Source organism: Sus scrofa, chromosome X, assembly GCF_000003025.6.
Source record: "Sus scrofa isolate TJ Tabasco breed Duroc chromosome X, Sscrofa11.1, whole genome shotgun sequence".
Taxonomy (NCBI): domain Eukaryota; kingdom Metazoa; phylum Chordata; class Mammalia; order Artiodactyla; family Suidae; genus Sus; species Sus scrofa.
The window spans coordinates 10394980-10422799 of NC_010461.5; the positions used below are offsets into that span (position 1 = coordinate 10394980).

At 44.3% G+C, this 27820-nt stretch overlaps 1 protein-coding gene across 7 annotated transcripts in view; it reads left to right on the plus strand.

The window, feature by feature from the left end:
• Positions 1 to 20523, plus strand: part of OFD1 (OFD1, centriole and centriolar satellite protein) — a 54100-nt gene extending 33577 nt beyond the window's left edge. For all 7 annotated transcript variants that reach the window (XM_021079581.1, XM_021079582.1, XM_005673436.3 and 4 more), the window contains 12 exons: positions 1043 to 1134; positions 2162 to 2351; positions 9070 to 9200; positions 9732 to 9843; positions 11788 to 12393; positions 13023 to 13128; positions 14252 to 14349; positions 16194 to 16313; positions 18161 to 18318; positions 19310 to 19471; positions 20023 to 20090; positions 20385 to 20523. In XM_021079581.1, the coding sequence (XP_020935240.1) occupies positions 1043 to 1134; positions 2162 to 2351; positions 9070 to 9200; positions 9732 to 9843; positions 11788 to 12393; positions 13023 to 13128; positions 14252 to 14349; positions 16194 to 16313; positions 18161 to 18318; positions 19310 to 19471; positions 20023 to 20090; positions 20385 to 20427 (1886 nt within the window). In that variant the 3' untranslated portion in view covers positions 20428 to 20523. The remainder of the gene's footprint in view (positions 1 to 1042; positions 1135 to 2161; positions 2352 to 9069; positions 9201 to 9731; positions 9844 to 11787; positions 12394 to 13022; positions 13129 to 14251; positions 14350 to 16193; positions 16314 to 18160; positions 18319 to 19309; positions 19472 to 20022; positions 20091 to 20384) is intronic.

Consider the following 27820-nt stretch of genomic DNA (forward strand, 5'->3'; position numbering starts at 1 on the left):
TTATTTTCAGGCCGTCAATACTGAATCCTTTTTTGGGGATGGGGAGAATCAATCTGTTTTATTGAGGGGCTTTGGGGGAGGATCGAAGGATTGGGAGAACAATGAGACCAAACATCTTCCCGTCCTGGATCTCCTAGCTTCACAGTCACTCACTGCCAGGTCCTTAACCCACTGAGTGAGGCCAGGGATCAAGCACGCATCCTCATGGATACTACTCAGGTTCATTACTGCTGAGCCACAAGGGGACCTCCTATTTCAGCATATTTCTAAGAACTAGCCTAAGACAAGAATTTTTGGTGGACGTTTCAGACACATGCATGGGAGTAAACCAGGGCTGGGTGCTTGATACTGATCAGAAGGTCACCAATTGTGGCTGCTCCTTAGTGACTATTTTGCAGAGACTAATACTTGTTTCAGAATTATCACCATCATGTAATGAGCACTTTTTTTTTTTTTTCATTTTTGGCCTCCCTGTGTCACATGGAGGTCCTAGGTCAGGGATCAGATCCGAGCCACAGTCATGACCTAAGCCTCAGCTGTGGCAACACCAGATCCCCAACCCACTGTGCCGGGATGCGGATCAAACCTGTGTCCCAGTGCTCCCAAGATGCCACTGATCCCATTGTACTACAGTGGGAACTCCAGTCAGCACCTTATTTTTGGATGACATGTTTACTTAGGCTTGTGTTAGATGAAAAGGACAAAATAATAACAAAATTTTAACAGAGCATTCTTTGTCTTTAAGGAAATTCAGAGCCATCGGCATGAGGATCCCACATTGCACAGATGGTGTAACTGTGCTTACCTGTGTTGAGCAGGAAGTTCATCACATATATGACTATTACAACAGACTTCCCACCACCTATTGAGTAACGGGGCTTATCACTTGCCTGCTGATTTTTCTTTTTTTTTCCCCCAACACCTGCTATTTTAGATGATAAAATAGTGGCCATTGGGTCTGACATATGGGCTGTAAGTTATTAAATTACTTTTGTATTCACTGGGAAAATGTAATGTTTAGTTGGTTGGCTCTGTCTTTCAGAAAAAGCTATCCATTTGCAAGAGGAGCTCACAGCCTTTAATTTTAAAAAGGAAGAATTTGATCGTTCTGTAAATCGTGTGAAAGAGCTTGAGGTAATGTTAAGCCTATTGGTTTTTCGGAACAGACGTTAGAGAACACGTGAAGTTTTAGTCTCATACATCATTCATCTCAAGTTATCCTCTTAATTAAAAGTTTGGACTATTTATTATATGACTGAGAGGGTGATGGCTGAACTTAATGCAATAGTTCTTCCTTTCCATCTTAGTCTCCTAGAGAAGCAAAGAACGAGTGTGTCCTTTGAGGCGCAGAGTTGTCCTTAAAATCCTATCTGTCTCCCTCACTGTCCATGTGCCCGTGTGCAGGTTCTGTGACCTCCGATCCCTTCTCCATCAACTTTGGGATATTGCTCACATGCCATGGTTCTTGAGGGACCTCAGTGAGCTGGTCTGTGTGCCTGGCCTGTAGCAGGGGCCTGGTGTATGTTAGCATCGACTCAGCCTCTCCTTCCTTCCCCTCAGCAGCAGGTAAAATTCCTGTCACTACATCAGCATCTCCCAGATTCCGGCACAATGTGATGCATTTTTCACATGCCACTGTTGCTCTCTTTCTGTTCCTTTGTGTACTTGCTCTCCAAAGAGCAAAGCTGTAACTTGAGGAACTTAAACTGTCTTCTGTACATAAAATTTATTTTTGCAACTGTAATGTCTTCCTTACTTGAGAACTTTGCAGGCTTCTCTCTGCAACTATGAGATGGATTAGACTTAAGGAAAGTACCTCACAGCATGTTAGTGGCATCTCTCCCCTTTTCATGCGAAAAAATTTATTGTTAAATCTGTGATGGCTTATGTGTCCTTAGTTGCAACTGGAAAATCGGGTGATAATCAGAAGCTCCTGCTTTGCTGGACAGTGTTCTATGTAAATTGATTTGGATAAACCTGCCGCAGCTCCAGGGCAAAAGATGACTTTGATTGATAGAGTTAGGGTCAGCTTCTTGCTGAGAAACAGACGTCTGACAAGTGATTAAATTGTGCCACCCAGCTGAGAGCAGCCCACTAGCTTTTACCTGGGCAGTGCTGTGAAGTCCCCATTCAAATACAAGTTTCCCTTTGCCAATTGCAGCTCGAGTTAGAGTCCGTCAAAGCCCAGTGTTCGGCACTAACAAAGCAAAACCACGTACTGAGGGAAAAGGTTGAAGAGATGGGTGACTATTCACGACTAAAAGAAGGGAAACTGGAGCTGCAGACGCAGAATAAACTGCTTAAAAAACAAGTGGAAGAGATGAAAAACGAAAACTTGCGTCTCCTCAGCCGTAAGTCTTTTTTTCTGATTTGCCTGTTTTTTTTTTTAAATATTTTTTTTATTTTCCCACTGTACAGCAAGGGGGTCAGGTTATCCTTACATGTATACATTACAATTACATTTTTCCCCCCCACCCTTTCTTCTGTTGCAACATGAGTATCTAGACAAAGTTCTCAATGCTATTCAGCAGGATCTCCTTGTAAATCTATTCTAAGTTGTGTCTGATAAGCCCAAGCTCCCGATCCCTCCCTCTCCCTCCCCCTCCCATCAGGCAGCCACAAGTCTCTTCTCCAAGTCCATGATTTTCTTTTCTGAGGAGATGTTCATTTGTGCTGGATATTAGATTCCAGTTGTAAGTGATATCATATGGTATTTGTCTTTCTGGCTCATTTCACTCAGTATGAGATTCTCTAGTTCCATCCATGTTGCTGCAAATGGCATTATGTCATTCTTTTTTATGGCTGAGTAGTATTCCTTTGTGTATATATACCACATCTTCCGAATCCAGTCATCTGTCGATGGACATTTGGGTTGTTTCCATGTCTTGGCTATTGTGAATAGTGCTGCAATGAACATGTGGGTGCATGTGTCTCTTTTAAGTAGAGCTTTGTCCGGATAGATGCCCAAGAGTGGGATTGCGGGGTCATATGGAAGTTCTATGTATAGATTTCTAAGGTATCTCCAAACTGTTCTCCATAGTGGCTGTACCAGTTGACATTCCCACCAACAGTGCAGGAGGGTTCCCTTTTCTCCACAGCCCCTCCAGCACTTGTTATTTGTGGATTTATTAATGATGGCCATTCTGACTGGTGTGAGGTGGTATCTCATGGTAGTTTTGCTTTGCATTTCTCTTATAATCAGCGATGTTGAGCATTTTTTCATGTGTGTGTTGGCCATCTGTATATCTTCTTTGGAGAAATGTCTATTCAGGTCTTTTGCCCATTTTTCCATTGATTGATTGGTTTTTTTGCTGTTGGGTTGTATAAGTTGTTTATATATTCTAGAGATTAAGCCCTTGTCAGTTGCATCATTTGAAACTATTTTCTCCCATTCTGAAAGTTGTCTTTTTGTTTTCTTTTTGGTTTCCTTTGCTGTGCAAAAGCTTTTCAGTTTGATGAGGGTCCCATGGGTTTATTTTTGCTCTAATTTCTATTGCTTTGGGAGACTGACCTGAGAAAATATTCATGATGTTGATGTCAGAGAGTGTTTTGCCTATGTTTTCTTCTAGGAGTTTGATGGTGTCCTGTCGTATATTTAAGTCTTTCAGCCATTTGGAGTTTATTTTTGTGCACGGTGTGAGGGTGTGTTCTAGTTTCATTGCTTTGCATGCAACTGTCCAGGTTTCCCAGCAATGCTTGCTGAATAGATTTTCTTTTTCCCATTTTATGTTCTTGCCTCCCTTGTCAAAGATTAATTGACCATAGGTGTTGATTTGCCTGTTTTTAATTTGTTACTTTATATTGGAGTACAGTTGCTTGAAATGTTGTTAGTTTCAGGTGTACAGCACAATGTTTGTTCTACATATATCCATTCTTTTTCAGATTCTTTTCCCATATAGGTTATTATAGAATATTGAGTAGAGTTCCCTGTGCTCTACAGGTCCTTGTTGGTTATCTGTTTTATATACAGGAGTGTGTATATGTTAATCCCATCCTCCCAATTTTTCCCTTCCCATAACCTTTCCCCTTTGGTAACCATGTTTGTTTTCAAAGTCAGTGACTCTATTTCTGTTTTATAAATGAGTTCATTTGTATCATTTTTTAGATTCTACGTGTAAGTCGGGCACACTTGTCCTTTTCTGTCTGACTGATTTCACTTTGTATGATAATCTCTAGGTCCATTCCTGTTGCTGCAAATGACATTATTTCGTTCTTTTTTTTATGGCTAATATTCCATCTTGCATATGTATCATATCATCATCTTTATCCATTCCTTTGTTGATGGACATTTAGATTGTGTCCATGTCTTGGCTATTGTAAATGGTGCTGCAGTGTACATTGGGATGCATGTATCTTTTCGAATTATGATTTTCCCTGGATAGGTGCCAGGAGTGGGATTGCTGGGTCATATGGCAGTTGTGTATTTATTTTTTTTAGGGAACCTCCATAGTGTTGTACCAATTTATATTGCCCCTCCACAGCCTCTCCAGCATTTGTTTTTTGTAGATTGTCTGGTGATGGCCATTCAGACTGGTGTGAGGTGATACCTCGTTGCAGTTTTGATTTGCATTTCTCTAACAGTTAGCGATGTTGAACATCTTTTCATTGTGCTTTTGGCCATCTTTTTGTCTTTGGAAAAATGTCTTTGTCTATGGAAAAATACCTTTTGTCTTTGGAGAAATGTCTGTTTAGACCTTCTGATCATTTTTTGATTTGGTCATTTGTGGATTTTTTGATATAAATCTGCTCTAAACTTCATGATTTCTTCTAACTTTAGGCTTGCTTTGTTCTTTTTTCTCTAGTTGCTTTGGGTACAAGATTGGGTTGTTTTATTTTATTTCATCTTTTTTTTTTAAAGGTCACACTCGTAGCATATGGAATTTCCTAGGCTAGGACGTCTAATTGGAGCTGTAGCTGCCAGCCTGCACCACAGCCACGGTAATGCCAGATCTGAGCTGCATCTGTGACCTACACCACAGCTTATGGCAATTCTGGATCCTTAACCCACTGTGTGATGCCAGGGATCAAACCTGCATCCTCAAGGTTACTGATAAGAATCATTACTGCTGAGTCATGATGGGAACTCCAAGATTGTTTATTTTATTTATTTATTTATTTTTGTCTTTTTGCCATTTCTTGGGCCGCTCCTGCGGCATATGGAGGTTCCCAGGCTAGGGATCTAATCAGAGCTGTAGCCACTGGCCTACGCCAGAGCCACAGCAACACAGGATCCGAGCCGTGTCTGCAACCTACACCACAGCTCACAGCAACGCCAGATCCTTAACCCACTGAGCAAGGCCAGGGATCAGACCTGCAACCTCATGGTTCCTAGTCGGATTCATTAACCACTGAGGCACAATGGGAACTCCAAGATTGTTTATTTTAGATTGTTGTTTCCTGAGTTTAAGATTGTATTGCTATAAAGTTCTCTCTTAGAACTGCTTTTGCCATATCCTTTGGGTTTTGGATTGTTGTGTTTTTCCTCTGTCTCTGGGTATTTCTGTTGAGTACCATATTGTTTAGTCTCCACGTGTTTGTGTTGCAGTTGATTTCTAATCTTGTAGTGTTGTGATCAGAAAAGATGCTTGGTATGATCTCAGTTTTCTTAAATTTATTGAGGCTTGATTTGTGGCCCAAGATGTGGTCTATCCTAAAGAATATTTCATGTGTGCTTGAGAAGAATTCTGCTGCTTTTGGGTGGAGTGTTCTAGAAATATGAATTAAATCCATCTGGACGGAGTTCCCGTCGTGGCTCAGTGGTTAACGAATCCGACTAGGAACCATGAGGTTGCAGGTTCCATCCCTGACCTTGCTCAGTGGGTGAAGGATCCGGCGTTGCCGTGGGCTGTGGTGTAGGTCACAGACGGCGCGGCTCGGATCCTGCGTTGCTGTGCCTCTGTCGTGGGCTGGCGGCTACAGCTCTGATTCGACCCCTAGCCTGGGAACCTTCATATGCCACGGGAGCAGCCCAAGAAATGGCAGAAAGACCAAAAAAAAAAAAAAATCAATCTGGTCTAATGCCTCATTTAAGGCCTATGCTTCCTTATTTTTCTGTCTGGATGATCTGTTCATTTCTGTAAGTGGAATGTTAAAGACCCCATTCTTGGGTTCCTGTCAGTTTCTCCTCTCACGGCTGTTAGCTGTTACTTTATATCCTGAACTGCTCCTGTGTTGGGTGTGTATACATTTACAATTGTTGGATTTGTTTTTGTAGGTCTTTTTTCTTCCCTTCATCTTTTGTTCTCTGTCTTTAGTATTGTGTTTGAATTGCTTTTTGTCCTTTATGTGTCAATCTAGTGTAGATTTTTGGTTGTGGTCATCATGAAGTTTTGATACAGCAGTTTATGCATATATACAAGTTGCTGGTCTCTTAATTTCAAATCAGTCTCCAATAGCCTGCATTTGTACTCTTCTCAGGATTGGTTTTGATGTCATATTTGTGTGAGGATGATTTCCTACCTTTACTGTATGTTCGTCTTTACCAGTGAGCTTTCCCATTATTTTCTTGCTTCTAGTTGTAACCTTTTCTTTTCTGCCTGGAGAAGTTATTCTTGGATTTATTGTAAAGCTGGTTTGGTAATGTTGAATTCTTTTAGCTTTTGTTTGTCTATATAGCTTTTGATTTCTCTGTCAGATCTGAACAAGAGCCTTCCTAGGTAGAGTATTTGTGATTGTATGTTTTTTCATTTCGTCACTTTAAATGTATCTTGCCATTCCCTTCTGCCTGCAGAGTTTTATGGAAAATCAACTCATAACCTTATGGGGATTCCTTTGTATATCATTTGTTGTTTTTCTCTTGTTTTTAGTATTTTCTCTTTGCCTTTAATCTTTGTCTTTTTAGGGCCACAGCGACGGCATGTGGAAGTTCCCAGGCTAGGGGTTCAATCAGAGCTATAGCCCCTGGCCTATGGCAGAGCCACAGCAACGCAGGATCCAAGCCATGTCTGTGACCTATACCACAGCCCACAGCAACGCCAGATCCTTCACCCACTGAGCAAGGCCAGGGATTGAACCCACGTCTGGCTAGTTGGGTTCATTAACTGCTGAGCCACATGGGAACTCCTGATCTTTGTCATTTTGATATGTGTGTTCCTTGGTGTGTTCTTCCTTGGGTTTATACCTTATGGATTCTGCCCTTCCTCAACTTCAGTGAGTGTTTCTTTACCATGTTATTGAAGTTTTTGGCTGTTATCTCTTCCAGTATTTTATCAGGCCCTTTCTCTCTCTTCTTCTGGGACTCCTATAATGCAAATGTTGGTGCATTTAAGGTTGTCCCAGAAGTTTCTGAGTTTGTCCTCAGTTCTTTTCATGCATTTTCCTTTATTCAGCTCCACAGCAGTGACTTCCACCAGTCTCTCTTCCTGCCTGTTTATTTGTTTTTCTGCCTCATTTATTCTCCTGTTGATTCCTTTTAGTGTATTTTTCATTTCAGCTACTGAATTATTCTGTCCTGTTTATTTGTTTTTTAAACCTTCTACATATTTTTTAAACATTTTTTGGTACCTTCTTGGTGTGCCCCTCCATTCTTTTTCCGAAATCGTGGATCATCTTTAATGACTCTGAATTCTTTTGCAGGTAGATTGCCTGTCTCCACTTGACTTAGTTGTACTGGGGTTTTATCTTGTTGCTTTGTCTGAAACATATTTCTCTTCTCTCTCATTTTGTCTAACTTTTTGTTTGTGATCTACTTTTTGCAGGCTGTAGGATTGTAGTTCCTTTTTTCTGGTGTCTGCCCTCTGGTGGGTGAAGTGGGTCCAGGGGCTTGTGGAGGCTTTCTGATGGGAGGGACAAGTGCCTGGTAGGTGGACCTGGGTCTTGTCTCTCTGGTGGGCAGTGCTGTATCACGGTGTGTTTACAGGCACCTGTGTGTGGTCTTAGGAGGAGTTTAGACAGCCTTTCCGCTGGTGGGCAGGGCTGTGTTTCCATCCTGTTGCTTGTTTGGCCAGAGGTATCCCAGCACAGGAGCCTGCAGGCTGTTGGGCGGGGCCAGGTCTTAGCACCAAAAGTGGTGACCTCTGGGAGAGCTCACACCCGTGAATAGTCCTTGGGGCTTTGGCCTCCACAGTGCCTGTGAGCCACAGCCAACCCCCGCCTCCCCAGGAGATCCTCCGAGACCCACAGGTAGGTCTGGCCCAGGCTTCTCTGGAGTCACTGCCTTGCCCTGGGTCCCAGTGCACATGAAACCATGTATGTACCCTCCGAGAGCAGAGTCTCAGTTTCCCCTAGTCCTGTGGAGCTCCTATAATCTTTCTCCACTGCCCTGCAAAGCCAGCCGCTCTGGTGACACCTCCTCCTGATGTCAGACCCTCAGGCTAGGTAGCCTGACACGGGGATCAGAACTCGTATTCCTGTGAGAGCACTTTGTCTCATTGCACCTTCTTTGTCTTTGGATGTAAAATACCTTTTTTGGTCGGTTCTAGTCTTTTTAGTCGATGGGTGTTGAGTAGTTAGTTGTGATTTTGATGTTTTTGTGAGAGGAGGTGAGCTCAAGTCCTTCTCCGCCATCTCATCCCCTTCCTTTGTGATGTCCAAGCCGAAGACATAATAAACTTCCATGAAACTTAGGGAAGACTGACTGAAAGAGAGTGATGAATTGACAAGATCTGGGCAATCTTTTTCTTGCCTTGGTGCTTAATCTGGTCTCACTTGCTCATGAGATGCTTTGTGCAGAGGGACGGCATCTGCTTTCTGCCTGGACCCTGAGAGCCATTGGCAGATGCACAGATTGAATTGAAACTCAGCGCAATATTGACGGGTTTCGGTAGAGCATTCCGTCTCTGCCTCTGTATGGAAGAGGGTGGGGAGGCGGGCTTTCAAGTTAATTTGAGAATTAGAAAGGATTCTGTTACGTGGAGTATGATTTGAGAGTAGTAAAATAGGCATTTATATGCATTAATTGTGTTTTGAAATTTGTGAGTCAGAATTGCTCATAGTTCTTTTGATAGAATAAATTCAATATTGTGTGCATACAAAGCAAAGGAAGAACAATATGAAACCGCTTGAGCTACTTCTGTGAATTAAATGAGAAAACTCGGGGTTGGTAATGACCAGGCTTTTTTGCCCGCTTAGGCATAACTGAGCCATCTCCTGAGCTGGTGATTTTCCAGAAAGAATTAAAGAAAGCAGAAAATGCTATCATGCTTGAGCATAAGGAGTTTGAAACCCACAAGCAAGCTCTTCAAAAACAGCTGCAAAGCGAAGTGAGTATCTCTCCTCGGGCCCAGGGGTCAGGCCAGTCCGCTGCTTGGATGTGTGAACTTGATGCACACCACACCAGTGTAAATAAGAGTCTTTCTTACATCGGCGATCCCCCGAGATGCTAAAGGTCTCGTTTCCATCCGAGAGAATGCTCTAGTGATTGTGTGACTTGGTATTCGTAATAGTCGCGAAATCCAAAGGCAAGCAGACACAGCTAAAGACAAAATTCCCCAGGTCCTGATGCTGTTCACAGTAGCAGTGTCTCACTTCTCACCCCGTGCCTTGGAAATACTGCTTCCCTCTCTGGAGTTTGCCCAGGCCCTGGAGTAGCTGCTCGGATATGGGTGCAAGAGGAAGTGGACACTTGTGTGGTCTGTTGTTACTTTATAGGGATGTCATGGGTTATGGGCTGTAAAGCTGCTCAGAATTGACCAAGCAAACAAAGGGTGTAAGCCCAGTATGAGAACTGTTCCTTCGAAGTGAGCTGTGATGGGTTTCGAGTTGATTTCTTTCCCTTCTCTAAATCTCTGCAGATTGAGCATTCCGCCCAGCTGAAGGCCCAGATACTGGATTACGATGCTTCTGTCAAGAGGTTAACTATGCAGGTTACTGACTTAAAGTTGCAGCTTAAACAAACTGAGACAGGTTAGAGACATTTTTATCCTAAAAGTGTGTTGTGCATGAAACTTCTGACATTTGTGCAAATGTAAGGCTTATTACTCACTGAATTCATAGTAATTCTCATAGTAGGGAATAAGCTATAGAAACAGCTTCTCTCTTAGAAGTCAAACTGCCTGTCCATTTCAGGGGTAACAGTCAGGTCATCACTTAGAGTGACTTCTCACAGGTGCCCCACGCATGGGAGAGTTTCATTCCGCAAATAGGAAGGGTGTGGTGGTGATGCAGAGGTCCCCAAATTCACCCTGGACCTAGGCTTGCTTGCTTTCTGTCTTTTAAAATTTATTGAAGTATAATAGTTGATTTATAATGTTGTGTTAATATCTGCTGTACAGCGAAGTAGCTCAGTTTTACATACATATTCTTTCTCGTATTCTTTTCCATTGTGGATTATCACAGGGTATTAAATATTAAATCCCTGTTGCTGTACAGTAGGACCTGGTTGTTTATCCATCCCATATGTAATAGTTTGCCTCTGGACCTAGGGAGTTTCCTTTTTTATTTGTCATCCTGACAGTAAGATCAACCTACTCTTCAGTGGTGTTAGACACTCCTTGATAAACGCATACATCCGCTGGAAAGGCAGGGTGGCCTGGCAAAAAGAGCACTGCTGCTGGAATTGGAAAATTGGTTTTGGTCCCCAATTTTGAAGTTGGTTGTTGGGCCTCAGACATATTCCTTTTAACTTCCTTGGGCCTCCGTTTCCCCCTTTGTAGCAAGCATAATAATACCTCCCGGGCTGTGGAGGATGGAGGGGAAATGGGATGGGCTGCAGTACAGTGCCCAGTGCATATAAACCCTCGGGCAGTGGGCCCTGCTATCGTTTTATTCCTGGGTCTCCAGTGGATGGATGCTGCTGCCCCTCCTACTTCTCCCAGGTCTGCCACAGCCTGTATGCTTTGTTTAGCTGCTTTCACGCTCGGCTCAAGTTTCCCTGTGTTCATGGTTCTGAGCCTTCCTTGGTTCCCATTTGCACTTCTCCTCCTCAGGCCCTTGGCCCCTTGTCCCCACGCCACTTTGATTTCTGTCACTTTATCATCTCTGCTCTTTTCTTTCCTCATTTTCTCTCCATACCTTGGCGTTTGCCAAACTGCCCACAGCTGAAAGCACAGTGAGCTCCTCTTCTGAGGAATAGTTTAATAAGGATGGAAGTTTTTCGAACGCCCGCATCGCAAGCATCTGTCCTATGGCAGCATTGGGGTGGTGTTGGCAGGACAGGAGCGGTCATGTGTGCTGGCTTTGCACTGGGCCAGCCCAGTGACTCTACACCTTGCTAAGCATGGCACTCAGCCTCAATTAGTCACAGCCTCCATCTGTGACATGGGAGCAGTGAGAGTTCTGGGCCCACAGTGGTGCCAGGATCACATGTTCTCATTCTCTTATCTCAGCCTCAGGTCGTCTGCTGTGGCTTTGGCCACAGTCCCAGAGGTTCGGGGGCAGCACCCTGGGGTCAAACACATTCATTGCTTTGCAGTCAGTGTATGAACATTCATGCTGGGTGGGAAAAATAAAGGTTATAAATGGTTTTATGTCAGCTCAGGTCAGGTGTTTTTTAGCCACCAGACTTCACATCCGGTTAGGCTTTGCCCGGAAATAAATCATGAGTACCTTCTCAGTTCTCAGAGCTTTTTGGACTTGACGATTGTGGGTAATAGATTGTGAAATAATACCATGCATTACAAAAGAAAGCCTAGGAAGCAGTAGCTGGCACATAGATGTTCTTGAGAAATGTTAATAACTGCTGTTAGGACAGTGGTGGTTTCAGAAGCTGTTTATGTGCAAGTCTGTCCTTATTAAAATCTCTGTCATTATTAAAATGATTTTTTGAAAGAGAAAAGTCTCAGCACATAACAGTTGGATTCTCTGCCTTTCCCCCTCATGTCTCACCCTGTGTCTGCTCGTCACCCACAGCCTTGGAGAATGAAGTGTACCGCAACCCAAAGCCATCTCTGCTCAGTCGCTCCGTCAGCAGGTTAATGGGCGGCAAGATGGGGCCCCTGGATGGTGACATAAGCGGGGATTTCTTGAAAAACCCTCTGAGACAGGACGAGCTGCTGGCAGGCACAGTTACACCATGGATCCCAAGTTACCCCAGTGCAAGCCCAGAGGGCAGTTCCCCTGATTCTGACCTGGAATTTGTAGCTAGCACCAAGGCTCGGGTGAGAGAGCTGGAGCAAGAGGCCGAGCGCTTGGAAAAAGCTTTCCAGAACTATCATCAAAGGGTCAATCAGTGCCCCGCCAAGAGCCCACTGGAAGCCAGGAGCCCATCCCTACTGCACCTACTGGGGAATCTCAAGAACATCCTTCCAAGTGCCCCCGACAGGGGTGTTTTTCCCAAGGACCGAGTCGCATCTCAGCAGCCTCAGATGAGCGAGCGGCGAAAGGACAAGAGCGAAGTGTCCGAGGTGACCAGCAGCGCGGCCTGCAGGTCACGCAAGGGTGAGGCCTCCAGACGCCTCTCCTCCACTCCCGTCCGCAGAGCGAGGAGAAGCCTTGATGGTGAGATGTTCCTGGAAGGTAAGCTCCTGCTCAGGGTGCAGATAGGTTGGTGCCCCGGGGACCTGTCCTCTGAGAGGGCAGCCAAGACAGCAGAAGGCCATGGGAGCTGGCAGCCCTCCCTCTACCTGTGGGCTCCCGGGGAGCCCAGCATCTCCCCCGCGTTACGTTGGGGTGGAGGCAGTGGGATGGAGCGTCGCATGCAGCATTTGCTTGGCACGAAGAGGTGTTCACAGAGTGACCATGGCTTTTCCTTGGCTGCTGGTTAGTTTTATGTGTTTCCCATTGCCACTGCAGTGGCATTTGAGTGCCTGAATTGGTAGTGTTTTTTTTTTTTTTTTTTTTTTTTTTTTGGTTACCCCACATGCTGTGGGGTTCCTGGGCCAGGGATGAGATCTGAGCCACAGTGGCTCCTTAACCCACTGTGCCTGGCTGGGAATCAAACCTGCGTCCCAGTGCTCCCAAGACACTGCCCATCCTACTGCACCACAGTGGGAACTCCCTAAATTGTTAGTTTCGTGAATCATTTACACATCATTCTTGGCTGTTTGCAAGGTTGACGGCATTCCTTTTCAGATTAATAGAAACCCCATTGCTGTCCTCTCCACACCGTCTATAACATTCTCAGCCTGGTGCCTCCTGCTCTATAGGTTTGGGCTTGTCCTGTGCCGACAGAACGCCGCAGCCTTCACCTGCTGAGTCCTGGCACAGCCTCTCCGTGCACTCACGTTCCAGCCCAGCAGAGCTGAAGACCAGGTAACCACTTGGCTCTTAGGCACCTGCCGTCTCAGCCTTGGCTTGTGTGGGGGTTTTAGGTGATGTTAAAGACTGTGCGGCAGTATAGAATTTGCAGTCGCATCATAGGATGTGTGATTTTGAGAATCATCTGAATTACCCGAGGGGAGACAAGACTCCTTTTGGCAAACTAGTAATGCTACTTGTTGGCTAAATTTGATGTCTAGAATGTATACTATGGTATTAATAAGCATCTTCGAGTTTCATGAGCAGATTTGCTTTATGAAGGTAAACACATACTAAATCTGCAAAAGCATACAAATTCAGTTTAAACTTAAAAGTTTCACACATCATTAAAAACTCATTGACAAATATTTTGACATTTAAATATAAGCAAATAAGGTTGCACTTGGTAAAGCACGGAGATAAACCCCATCCAAAGTGGTAGTGGGCCCTAGGATATAGGGCCGAGGCAGGGTGGCGTGGGTGTGTTGAGAAGCTCAGCAGTGGGCAGCCCAGGCTGGGATTGGAGTCACGTGTGGGACCCCTGCCTGTTGCCCAGTCCCTAAGGTGGAAGATTCTGACTCCCTCATTCTGGGCTCCAGCCTGGGCATCTGTGTGTTGATGCAGTTCTGCAGAGTTGCAAACGGCCCCATGGGCCTGTCGTGGTCCTCAAGTGTGTAATGTTGTATTATATCGCTGCTGTGGAGAGAGAGGACACGGGGGCCGAGCTAGGATGCTACGGTACACAGGGGCTGCTGGCGGTACGTCTTCAGCTGGCTCGTTGCTAAAGCTGTGCGGAGCTTGGTTTTTGTCCACAAATGTTTTCTAGGTGTTAACAATTCTTCTGAGGCGCAGCAGTGAGAGGGCAGCGTTGTTCTTCCTTAGGGGTGGTAGCACCTGCCTCGCTGCACGGGCCTGGGCAGTCTGGAGGACTACCAGAGTTAAGGTGCTGTGACTCTTGGGAATGAGGCCTGGCATGTGGAGTGCGCCCACTGCAGTAGTCCTTACTCGCTGTGAGTCAGGGAACAATGAATTTTCCAAAGCGTTTGCTCGAGTCACAAAAAGCTTTTTCATCACCCTCCGCTCTTTTGTTTTATGTTATTAAAGCTTCACATTCTTGAATTTTATTCTTCCAATACAGTCTTTATCAAAGACAAATGGAACTTGAGAAAAACCAATTTGCAAATTCGGACAAGCCAGCTTTTAAGGATAATGAGGAATTTGAAGCATCATTTGAATGTGAGTTTAAATATGAATGCTTGTTTTTGTAAGTTTAAAATATTGGAAGTTTAGTTTTGGTGAAACATGTTTGTTGTTATAAAAGCCAAAGCAGGAGTTCCCATTGTGGCTCAGCAGTAAGGAACCCGGCTAGTCTCAATGAGGATGCAGGTTCAGTCCCTGGGTTAGGATTAAGTGGGTTAAGGATCCCGCGTTGCTGTGGCTGTGGTGTAGGCTGGCAGCTATAGCTCTGATTTGACCCCCGCCTGGGAACTTCCACGTGCTGCTCCTGCAGTCCTAAAATGATAAAAAAATAAAAGGCAAAAGCAGTTATAAATTAGGACATTTTGATTTTGTGATAAAACTACAAGTACAGGAGTTCCCATCTTGGCGCAGTGGTTAACGAATCCGACTAGGAACCACGAGGTTGCGGGTTCGGTCCCTGCCCTTGCTCAGTGGGTTAACGATCCGGCGTTGCCGTGAGCTGTGGTGTAGGTTGCAGACGCGGCTCGGATCCCACGTTGCTGTGGCTCTGGCGTAGGCCGGAGACTACAGCTCCGATTCGACCCCTAGCCTGGGAACCTCCATATGCCGCGGGAGCGGCCCAAGAAATAGCAAAAAAAGACAAAAAAAACAAAAAACAAAAAACTACAAGTACAGCTATAGTGCCTCATTTTTGTATCACAAAGATTTTCAAGTTCTGAGTTCCATTTATTAAAAATTTGGGGATAACCGATTTCAAAGTTGCAGCTAAGCCCAGAAGTGAATCCTTAATTTATGAAGTTTAGGATGGGCCCAGATTTAAAATAAATGACTTCTTAAAATTTGCCTTTTTTCCCCTTTTTATGGAATATGAAGATACTATTTTTCTTGGAATTATATTGTTTCCATCAATTGTCGCAGATTTAGAAAACCCTTTGTTAGTTACAGAACGGAGGTACAGAATGGAGCTTAAGGGTCTGAGAACTGGTGGCCTGGCGTGGCCCTGCTCTGTCTCAGGGCCGGCTGCTTTGGTATAAAATAGAAATTGAGGGTCGACCAGCTCTCAGGTACTTTCTGGCTTGGCAAGTCTCTCTCTCACTTTCTTGTTTTTGTTTTGGGTTATAGAAGCTTTATTCGTAACAGCCCCAAATTTGAAACAACCCAGATCCCCTTCAGTTAGTGGGTGGTTAAACAAGGGATGTTAAGTCTCCACCATGAACTCCCACTCCACAAGTAGATGGAACAGTGTTGATATGCAACGGTTTGCATGGGTCTCCACGGAATGGTTTCCTGAAAAAAAGCAATCCCACAGAGACATACTGTACTAGTTAGTTTGTGTAACAGTTCTTCTTTTATTGAAGTATCGTTGCTGTACAGTATTACGTAAGTTACAGGTGAACAGTATCGTGAGCCAGTTTTTAAAGGCTGTACTCCATATGTAGTGATGATGGAGTATTGGCTGTATTTCCCATGTTTTATTTATAATTTTTGCCTTCATGAACATCATCCTCAAGTCTGAATGTGTAATGTTTGAACAGGTAAACAAGAGGGCTTAGTATATTTTGCAAAAGTCTTTGTAACCCACTTGATTAATTTTGTCAAATTGTTGATATTTAAATAAAATACAAATGATTATCGGCACACCCGCTGGGTGAATTCTTCTGTCACTGAGTAACACATGGAATTTGTAAATGAACCTCCTAAGAAGGTTTGAGAAGCAAGTGCACGGGCAAGGGGCTAGGGTGGCTCCCTGGAATCCTGTAAGGAAAGGGCTGGCCCAGTTGCTTTGGCTGAAACTTGAGCGCTGGGTGAGGAGTTAGCCTACCCTCCCTTCTCCTGCCACTGTGTGCAGTTAAGGGGCCCTTTCTTTGTGCCTCGTGCAGATGCGGGGAACACGCCCAGGCAGTTTGAGATGGACGGCCTCCTTCCCGCTGGCGACATGCCTCACATGGATGGTGCCGCAGCCGCTCTGCCCACCAGGGCTGTCTCCTGTCACTACCCCAGTAAGTTTTGCTTTGTCTTAACTAACAAGATATATTAATTAATTCATACTACTCATATTATTTTTCTTCCTTCCTGCTTCCTTCGTGCCGTAAAAAATTGGGACAGTGGAGTTCCCGTTGGGGCTCAAACCCAGTTACTATCCATGAGGACACGGGTTCAATCCCTGGCCTCAGTGAGTTAAGGATCCGGCGTTGCCATGAGCTGTGGTCTAGGTCTCAGATATGGCTCAGATTTGGTGTTATTGTGGCTGTGGTATAGGCCAGCAGCTGCAGCTCTGGCTCGAACTCTAATCTGGGGATTTGTATATGCTGCACCTGAGACCCTAAAAAAAGAAAAAAAATTAGGACAGTAACAGCTTGATATTTCAGTCTCCAGAAGAGCTGCTGGTGTTGGAGGGACCCTGGTCATCAGATTTCTCTTGCCTGGCCCTCCTTCCCTCTCCCCTGCTCTTCCCTGCATCCCCACTTCCCCCGAGGCGTGTGGAGGGGGAGGTCAAAGCTTTGTGCCAGGACTGGGCCCACAGCCGGGTCCTTTTCTCCTTGGCCCAAAGTGTTGAAGCCTCATACTGAGTGAAACCACCTTCTGGTCCTTTCCCAACACTGGGAGAACATCATCCCCCAAATCTCTGCAAAGCCTCTGGTGAGCAGTTTCTTGGTTGAAGTCACAGTACTCAGGAATATGAGGAATTGCTGGCAGAGGCAAGAGATTTTCCTGATTTCAGAGTAAGTCTTTCTGCAAAGTCCTCATTCAGTGCAACTTGATCAAGAGCTTTTCTATGCTGGGCACTTTGGTGGGGCCTGGGCATCCAGCAGTGAACTATGGCAAGCCCCTGCTTCACGGAGCTTCTGGTGGGAGAGTCAGTCAGCAGACTGTCTCCAGGGACCTCCAACGGGCTGGGTACTGAGTCAGGATGGCGGCGACCTGGCACAGCTGGGAGTAAAAAGAGTAGACTATGGGAAACCACCTTAGATAGCTGTCCTGCCTCTGAGGTGGAAGGCAGATTATCATTAAATAGTGTGGTTACATTTCAATCATTGAGAAATGCTCTAATGTTCATTATTTCACTTCTACATCTTAGTGTAAAGCAAAACGAAAAGGCTGAAACTTGGTATCTTTGACGTGCCCGGTGGAAACGCTTCTTTTTCTGTTTTTGTTTTTTGCGCTCTCATGTCCAAAGATGTTTCTCTGTGCCACTCTACAGGCACATAGTATACCCACAGCAGAGAAGGGTCCCTTTTTCCTTCCTTCTTTAAAACTTTTTAGATTGGCACCCCAACAGCATTCCTTTCTGGGAGCTCTGTTCCACGTACGAAAGCAACACTATTTGGGAGTGATCGCTGTCCCCCGCCAAGGAGGGAGGAGGCTGCATTTCCACCTACGGGAATAACCAGCTGCCACCTCTGGTCCTGGACTTCATGGCCAGGAAAGAGACGGTGTTGCCTCCCTCCCATTAGTGAAGCCAGCTCAGCTAGAACAGGGCACAGTGAAGAGGTCCAGACTCCTTTGGTGAACCCGTGAATTCGTCTGTTTCTTAGCATTGGTGAAAAAAATTAGGTTCTAGGCCAGAGCTGGAGGAGAAAGGTCAGCTTCCCCATCAGGGGGATTGAAATTGAATTAAATCTGTGAGGCACAGAGTCTTACGCTGGGACCTCTAGGGAGCAGGCCAATAATTAAAGCGTGGGAAGGAATAGAAAATAGCAGCCCCTCAGAGCATGGGCACAGGGGGCGGCTCAGAGTCGCACAGCGTCCCTGGGGCTTGGCAAGGCCCGCCCCTGCAAGCCAGTCCATGATGGTTTGAAAATTTTACTGCTGGAAGCCAGCTGCTCTTTATCTTTTGTCCCATTAGGCGTTGATCCGAAACCACTTGGAGAACAGAAGGATGAAGAGGAAATATGGGAACAACAAGCAAGAGAACTAAGGCAGGGAGGGGAGGGGAGGCATATCGAGCAGCAAGAAGCTTTGGAAAGGGGGCGGAGAGAACTCGAAAAGCTGGATCAGGAAAGGGTAAGAGTGCGCACACGTGCCCTGTCCTAGCTTCTTCATGCTGCACCTGCGGCAGAGCGTTCCTCTGGGGAGGTCAGGCCGTGTCTCCAAGTCCTAGGAGGGGCGGGTAAGTGAACCCCGGTCGGTGGCCTCCACAGCCCCTTTGCTGCCGAGAACATTTGTGGGCACGCGCACCTCGTGCCTTTCCAGGTTTGGTATTAGTGGTGCCCCAGTTCACCTGCATCCTCACGTGGTCCTGAAAACGGGCTCGTAGGCAAGATGAACTTCTCGCTGTGTTGTTGATCTTCTCGTTGTAAATGAGGTTGAAAGAAGAGACTCATGTTGCCTGGCTGGGACTAGAGCAGCTGGGGCGGTGGTTCTGGGGCTCGCTGCCTTCCTCCTGTGCTCTTCTGGCCCTCTGCGCCCTGATTCTGGCCCCAGATGGATTATTCCGGCCACTGCGCATGCCTGCCGAGTCTTGCATAAATTGATCTTCCATATGGAGGGTCCTTGGCCTCCTGGTTAATTTGGTCTAAAACGTGGGACATTTGAGGCAAATTAATCCCTTCCTTCCTTGAGATGACATGTTTTTGTCCCCCTTTGATGGTAGCTGTGAGTTCAATGAAAAAAAACAGTTTGCTGGCATGCAGATGGTACTTAAAGGAGCAGGATTTACGTTACTCTGCATCTTTTAACACTTAAAAGTTTTAGAAGATTGGAGTTCCTGCTGTGGCTCAGTGGTAATTAATGCGACTACTATCAATGAAGATGTGGGTTCGATCCCTGGCTTCACTCATTGGGTGAAGGATCTGGCATTACCGTGAGCTCTGGTGTAGGTTGCAGGCACAGCTCGGATCCCCCCCTTGCTGTGGCTGTGGCCGGCAGTTATAGCTCCAGTTCGACCCCTAGCCTGGGAACCTCCATATGCCTCAGGTGTGGCCCTAAAAAGCCAAAAAAAAAAAAAGAAAGACGATCTAGTTGTCTGTCTTATTTTGGTATCCATCTATTTCAGAGGCTAATTGAAGAATCGTTGAAGATGGAAATGGAAAAAGAATTCGAAGTCCTGAGTCCTCAGGAAATGAAAGACAAATCTAAATCTATTTGTGGTGAAAATCCTTTAGAGAAATACATGAAAATCCTCCAACAGGGTAAAGACCAGGACTCAGGAGATAAGGTGCTGATGCTGTGGCCTGCCCTCTATTTGGGGGGGGGGGTGCCAAGGGCTTCTGTGGGTTATTTGAAAACTTTGTGATAAGGGTCTGCCTTCTCCATTGGAGACAAAGGTAACAGCATAGAAAATCCAAAGTTCACATGGAGCCTCAAGCCTTTTCAATATCTTACACTCCTGTCAAAATGTCACTTTTGCGTTGGTAGAAGGTGGATGAGATTTTGATTGGTCAAAGTTTGTAAAGGTTGGGAGGTCTGTTTTTTTATAAGAACATGAAAGAAATATAATGCAAGCCCTGTGAATGAATAATGAATGCGTTAGTAGTGGGACAGTAGTATTTTATGTAAGTCTGAGGTACTGTGGGTGTTGCGAATGGCTTCCGGGTAACTAGTTTATTTCGATGTGCTTCCTAAACGTCATGTTGAAAAGTCATTGCTTTTTTAGACTCTTAAATTACATATATATTTCAAAAATAGTTCTGAGAGAAATAATAAAGTGTTTAATAAAATTAATACATATCTAATTGCAAAATTCTTCTTTTCTCGTCTTTGTGTCAGAGTTCAAAAAAGATGGCCAGAGAGGGCTCACAAGTGGACACATTGCCATCTAGTGACAAAGACGAAAGGTACGGTGTCCCCAACATGGTATTCTTACGCAAACTGTGATCACATTGCGGGTTTTCTCAGCCAGGGAAATGGTCAGATATTGGAGTGTGCCTGTAAGAAATTGCATCAATCAAAAGCACCATCTTCCAAAAGAATCCCATTGGATTTTTTAACTTGTGAAATTGCTACTGATAGACATTGTAAGCAAGGGCAGAAACCCCACAGGGAAGGAAGGAGAACGTTAACAAAGATGCCTGAATAAACTTGACAGGAATTTAACACGTTAAAAAAATGTTTGTCTTTCCCTAATTCAGTTTCACAGGCTTTTCTCCTGAAGAACCAGATGACTCTTGGTAACTGCTTGGTGCCCAGCTGCTTAACTAAGATATTGGAACGAAAGGCCTGTGAGTTCACTGTAATGAGACATAATTCTCAATAAAAATTCACGTGCGATCTGGTGTGATTTTTTTTTTTCCCCCTGTAATTCTCCTTGGTACTGTAGCGTATAACCTGAGAAAAATCTAGTCAAGTGACACCTCTTCAGAATTTTTCATCCTCAAGCCTTTCATGACACTGGAATGAGCTGCCCCCCCCCTTTTTTTTTCCTTTCCATTTTTGTCTTGTGTTTTATGTACTTGAAAACTTATCTTACTTATCTTGTCGGTCAAGTTCTAGGCTTGCATTTTGGGAAGTTGCAACTGTGTTCCTTCCTCTCAGAGTTGGGCTACCCCTTGTCAAACAAGAGGCCATCTTCCTGCACATTTCTTGTGACTTGTCCCTGCAAATAAATAAGACAGGTTTTTCTATTCTTGGCTCTAGAAACAGTATGATAACACCTCTGGTCTTTACCTTAGACATCTTTTTCTTGAGAATGAACACAAACCCTCTTTGGATGGTGATAAAAAGAGAAGATTACATTTATTGAGCACTTACTGTGTGCCAGATACAGTTTTAAACCTTAATAGTTATTAACTCATTAATGCTCGTGTCGGCCACATGAAGAGTAGGTATATGAGTGTCTGCATTTTATAGATCGGGAGACTCGAAGCACAGAGGTTAGGGTCTTGGCCAAGGTCTCAGGGCTGTCAGGCTGTGGAGCCAGGATGTAAGCTTGGGCCTGCCTCTGACCAGGGCCGTTGCGGGTCTGCTCTGGTGGAAGACATTCCCGGGACTTACAGTCGGTCGCCCATGGGATGTCAGGCTCCCGAAGGACCTTCAGAAACTGTGTGTCCCCCGAGTCAGGAAAACCGCCCTCCAGTGCAGCACCAGCCTAACCTCCACACGGGGAAGGGCAGACCCGTTTGCTTTCTTTCCTCTTTGTTCATCTTTGTACACCTGCAGTGCTTAGTCCTGCGTGTGGGAGCATCTTGCAGAAGTTCTTGAATGATGCTGCCAGTATGGTCATCAGAAAGCTTACATGGAACTGCTCTGAGGGTGACCAACTATCGTAGTTGCCTGGACTGAGGGGTTTCCTGGGACGTGACTTTCTCTGCTGACCCCTGCTTTCACTTAGCGCCTAATACAGGAAGGGCTTGTCCGGGTCTGTCTTGCCAGTAAAACCGTAGAGGATTGGTTTCCCTTAACACATACAGACTCGGCTTCATTGTTTTTGTGAGTGAAACTTAGTAGGGTTCCATAACAGAACAGGAAGGAGATTTGGGGGGTATTTATTATTTCTTAGGCTTCTAAGGAGTTTCTCATTTTAAGTATGACCTTGAAAATAGTGGAAAGAAAGAAGTTGTCTGGGCATCATTCATTATCACACTTACACATCCAACATTGAGCCATAGCATCACCAAGAACTTGGTATCTTCTCTTTCCACAGCACCTCAGGTTGCTTTTTTTCCCCCTTCCAGCTTCGAGATACAAGTAACATATAGCATTGTGGGAGTTTAATGTATAGAAGGTGTTAATTTGATAGACTTATGTTGCAAAGTGATTAACACCATAGCATTAACTAACATGTGCGTCATGCCACGTAATTATTTTTGTCTTTTTAGGGCCTTACCTGCCGCATTATGGAGCTTCCCACACTAGAGGTCCAATCAGAGCTGAAGCCGCTGGCCTATAGAACAGCCATAGCAATGTGGGACCCAAGCTGTGTCTGTGCCCTACATCGCAGCTCACAGCAACGCTGCATCCCCAACCCAGTGAACAAGGCCAGGGATCAAACCCGTGGCCTCATGGGCTAGTCAGGTTTGTTAACAGCTGAGCCACGACGGGAACTCCCATGCCACATAATTTGCACTTGATGACATTTAAGATCTGTTCTGGGAGTTCCCGCTGTGGCACGGGGGGTAAAGAATCCGACTGCACTGGCTCGGGTCACAGCTGCTAACTTCCATATGCTGTGGGTGTGGCCATAAAAAGAAAGATCTATGCTTCAGCGACTTTCAAGTGTTTAATCGAGTATGAACTATAATCACTGTACTGTATGTTAGATTCCCCCGAACTTACTCATTTTCTAACTGGAAGTTGGTGTTCTTGGACCAACATCTCTTTACCCCACTCCCAGCCCTTGCTAGCCTTCATTTTGGTCTGTTGTCATGAGTTCTCACATGTAAGTGATACCATACAGTATTGGGCTTTCTCTCCCTGGTTTCACTTAGCATAATGTCCTCAAGGTCCAGCTATGTTGTTGTAAATGGCAGGATTTCCTTTTTCCTCATGATTGAGTAACATTCCATTGTGTGTATATATACCACATGTTTTTTATTCCTTCATCCTGAGATGGACACTTAGGTTGCTTCTGGGTATCTTGGCTATTCTGAACAACACTGCACTGAACAGAGCAATGCAGATATCTCTTTAAGGTCATGTCTTTGTTGTGTTTAGATAAATACCCAGAAATGAAATTGTTAGATCATATGGTCGTTCCAGTTTTCATTTGTTGAGGTTCTTTGTGGCTGCACCAATTTACTTTCCCACCAACAGTACACAAGGTCCCCATTTTCTCTACATCCTCAATCACACTTGTTATCTCTTATCTTTCTAACGATAGCTATTTAAACACGTATGAGGTGACATCTCATTGCGGTTTTGATTTGCATTTCCCTGACAAGTTGACCACCTTCTCATGTACCTGTTAGCCATTTGTATACTGTCTCTGGAGAAAATGTCTGTATCGTTCCTCTGCCCATTTTTTTAATTGATTGGCTTGGGGGTTTTTTTTGAGTTGTAGGAGTTCTTAATAAATTTTGGATATTAACCCCTTATCAGATACATGCTTCACAAATATTTTCTCCCGTTTCTCCCGTTTTGTAGATTACCTTTAATGTGTATGTGTTGATTATTTCTTCTGCTGTAATCTCACTAGTTTATTTTTGCTTTTGGTGTCAAATCCAAGATGGTGTTACGGAATTTACCCTGTGTGTTTTCTCGGGTCTTGTGTTCAAGTCTTTAATCCATTTTGAGTTAATTTTTGTGTATGGTGTAAGATGGGGTTAAGTTTAATTCTTTTGCATGTGCCTGTCCAGCGTTCCCAACATTAATTTTTGTTTTTGTTTTTTTTTTCTGGGGCCACACCTGCAGCATATGGAGGTTCCCAGGCCAGGGGTCTAATCGGAGCTGTAGCTGCCAGCCTATGCCACAGCAACATGGGATCTGAGCCGTGTCTGTGACCTACACCACAGCTCATGGCAACGCCAGATTCTTAACCCACTGAGTGAGGCCAGGGATCAAACCTGCAACCTCATGGTTCCTAGTTGGATTCGTTAACCATTGAGCCATGACGGGAACTCCCCAACATTACTTTTTGATGAGACTATTCTTTCTCCCATTGTATATTTTTGGCTTTGTTGGAAATTAATTGACCATGTATACATGAGTTTATTTCTGGATCCTCTATTCTATTCCATTGATCCATATGTCTGTTTTATGCCAATGCCAAACTGTTTTGGTTACTACAGCTTTGTCATATAGCTTGAAGTCAGGAAGTATGATGGTTATACCTATGGTTTTTTTTTCTTAAAATTGCTTTAGCTATATAGTGTTTTATTTTGTGGTTTCATACAAAGTTTAGGATTGTTCTATTTCTGTGAAAAATGCCTTTTGAATTTTGATAGGGATTGCATTGAATCTGTAGATTACTTTAGGAAGAATGGACATTTTACCAGTATTCTTCCAATCCCTGAGTATGGACTGTCTTTCCATTTGTTTGTCATCTTCAGTTTCTTTCATTAGTGTCTTACAGTTTTCAGTGTACAGCTCTTTGGTCTCATTGGTTTGGTTTATTTCTAAGTATTTTATTCTTTTTAATGTAATTGTAAATGGTGTATACTCTTAACTTCTCTTTGTGATTATTCATTGTTAATGTTTAATGCCTCATTGATCAGGCTAGGTCTTCAAGTACTATGTTGAATAAAGTGGCCAGAGTATGTATGCTTGTCTTGTTCCTGATTTTAGAGGAAAAGCTTTTAGCTTCTCACTGTTGAGTATGATGGTAGCTGTGAGCTTGTAATATGTGGCCTTTATTAGGCTGAGGTGCATTCCTCTATACCTAATTTATTGAGGGTTATCATGAAAAGATGTTGAATTGTGTCAAATGCTTATTCATCTAACACGACAAACATGTTATTTTTATCCTTCACTTTGTTCATAGGTGTATCGCATTGATTTACTTGCCCATGTTGAACCATCCGTGTATCCCTGAACTAAGTCTCATTTGATCATGATGTATGATCTTTTTTTTTTAAGTTGAAGCATAGTTGATTTTATGGTGTCATGTCTCTAAGCCATTTTGAGTTTATTTTTGTGTGTGCCATGAGGGTGTGTTTTAATTTCATTGATTTACATGCAGCTGTCCACTTTTTCCGGTAACACTTCTTGAGGAGACTGTCTTTTCCCCAATGTATTTTCTTGCCTCCTTTGTCAAAGGTTAATTGACTATAGGTGTGTGGGTTTATTTCTGGGCTCTCTTTTCTGTTCCAGTGATCCTTATGTCTGTTTTTGTGCCAATACCATGCCATTTTGACTACTGTAGCTTTGTAAAATTGTCTGAAGTCTTGGAGAGTGATGCTTGCTTTTTTCTTTTCCTTCTGCATTGCTTTAGCAGTTCTGGGTATTTTGTGATTCCATGTAAATTTTAGGATTTTAGTTCTGTGAAAAATGTCATGGGTGACTTGATAGGGATCACATTAAATCTGTATATTGCTTTGGTAGTATAGCCATTTTAACAATATTAATTCTAATCCAAGAGCATGGGATATCTTTTCATTTCTTTGAATCATCGTCACTTTCCTTTATTAATGTTTTATAGTTCTCAGTGTATGTCTTTGACCTCCTTGCTCAGGGTTATTCCTGAATATTTTATTTTTGGGATATGATTCTTTTTTCTTTTTTGGCCACCCTGTGGCATATGGAGTTCCTAAGGTAGGGGTCAGATCCAAGCCATAGTCACAAGCTAAGCTGCAGCCGTGGCAACACTGGATTCTTAACCCACTGTACTGGGCCAGGGATTGAACCCACGCCTCAGAGCTCCCAAGATGCCACTGATCCCATTGTACCACAGCAGGAACTCCTGGGTGTGTGTATGGGGGGGGGTTGTCCTTTTAGGGCCACACCTGCAGCATATGGGGGTTCTCAGGCTAGGGGTCCAGTTGGAGCTGTAGCCACCAGCCTACAGCACAGCCATAGCCATGGCTACTTGGGATTCAAGCCGCATCTGTGACCTACACCACAGCTCATGGCAATGCCTGATCCTTAACCCACTGAGCAAGGCCAGGGATCGAGCCCATGTCCTCATGGTTGCTAGTCGGGTTTGTTAACCGCTGACCCATGACAGGAACTCCCTTGGGGGGGTGATTTAAAAGTATTTTTTTTTTTACAGTCCCTTTCTGATACTTCATAGTTAGTGTAAAGAAATGCAACTGATTTATGTATGTTAACATCTATGTATGTTAATCTTGTATCTTGTGACCTTGATGAATTTGGTGATCAGTTTCTAGTAGTTTTTATGTGCAGTCTTAAGTGTTCTCTATATATAGTATCATGTCATGTGCATGTTATAACAATTTTACCTCTTACCTACCAACTTGGATACATTTTTTTTTTTTTTTGTCTTTTTAGGGCCGCACCCGCAGCATATGGAGCTTCCTAGGCTAGGGGTCCCGTCGGGGCTGTAGCCGCCAGCCTGCACCACAGCCACAGCAATGTGGGATCTAAGCTGTGTCTGCGACCTACACCACAGCTCACGGCAACGCAAGATCCTTAACCCACTGAGCGAGGCCTGGGAATCATACTTGCATCCTCATGGATACTAGTTGGGTCTGTTAACCGCTGAGCCATGACGGGAACTCCTGGATACATTTTATTTTTCTTATCTGATTGCTGTGGGTAGGACTTCCCACACTGTATTGAATAGAAGAGATATGAGTGGGCATCCTTGTCTTGTTCCACATTTAAATGGGAAGGCTTTTAGCTTTTTATCATTGAGTCTTTAGTCTATTGGCTGTGTGATGAGTGATCTTTTTAAAGTCCTGTTGAAATCTGCTTGCTAATGTCTAGTTGAGAATTTTTGCATTTGTGTTCATCAAGCATATTGCCCGATAATTTTCTGTTAGTTTCCTCATCTGAATTGTGTATTGGATTAATTCTAAACTTATAAAATGAGTTTGGAAGTGTTGAAAGATTTTTGATTAAGGATTCAATCTCCTTACTAGTGGAGTTCCCGTCGTGGTGCAGTGGTTAACAAATCCGACTAGGGACCATGAGGTTGCGGGTTCGGTCCCTGCCCTTGCTCAGTGGGTTAGGGATCCGGTGTTTCCGTGAGCTGTGGTGTAGGTTGCAGACGCGGCTCGGATCCCGCGTTGCTGTGGCTCTGGCATAGGCCGGTGGCTACAGCTCTGATTCGACCCCTAGCCTGGGAACCTCCATATGCCGCGGGAGCGGCCCAAGAAATAGCAAAAAAAAAAAAAAAAAAAAAAGACAAAAAAAAAAATGACAATCTCCTTACTAGTAATTGGTATCTCTGAGTTTTCTATTTCTTTATGATTCAGTCTTGGAAGGTTATATGTTTCTAGGAAATGATATATTTCTGCTAGATTGTCCAGTTTGTTGGCATGTAATTCTTCATTGTAGTCTATAGTCCTGTGTATTTGTATAGTATCAGCTGTAGCATCTCCTCCTGGATGTATAATTTCGAGTCCTCTCTCTATTTCTTGGTTAATCTAGCTAAAGGCTTGTCACTTGTGTTTCGTTTCTTTTTGCCTTTTTTTTGGCTTCTTAGGGCCCACCTGCGACATATGGAGGTTCCCAGGCTAGAGGTCTAATTGAAAGCTACAGCTGCCAGCCTACACCGCAACCACAGCAGTGCCAGATCCGAGCTGTGTCTGCAACCTACACCACAGCTCACGGCAACGCGGGATCCGTAACCCACTGAGCAAGGCCACGGATCTAACTCGCAACCTCATGGTTCCTAGTTGGATTTGTTTCTGCTGTGCCATGAAAGGAACTCCACATTTTTTTTTTTTTAAAGAAACCATTGCCAGTTTCATTGATACTCTGGGCTTAGTTTTTCTGTTTTTTTGTTTTCTAGTTCTTTGAGGTGTAAAGGTAGGTTGTATCTTTGAGACCTTCCTTCCTTCCTCCCTTCCCCCTCCCCTCTCCCTCTTTCTTTGCCATGCCTGTGGCATGTGAAAGTTCCCAGGCCAGGGATCGATCCCACACCTCAACAGCTACATCACTTCGGTTCTTAACCCACTGCACCACAGACATTTATTGCTCTAAACTGCCCTATTAGTGTTGCTTTGCT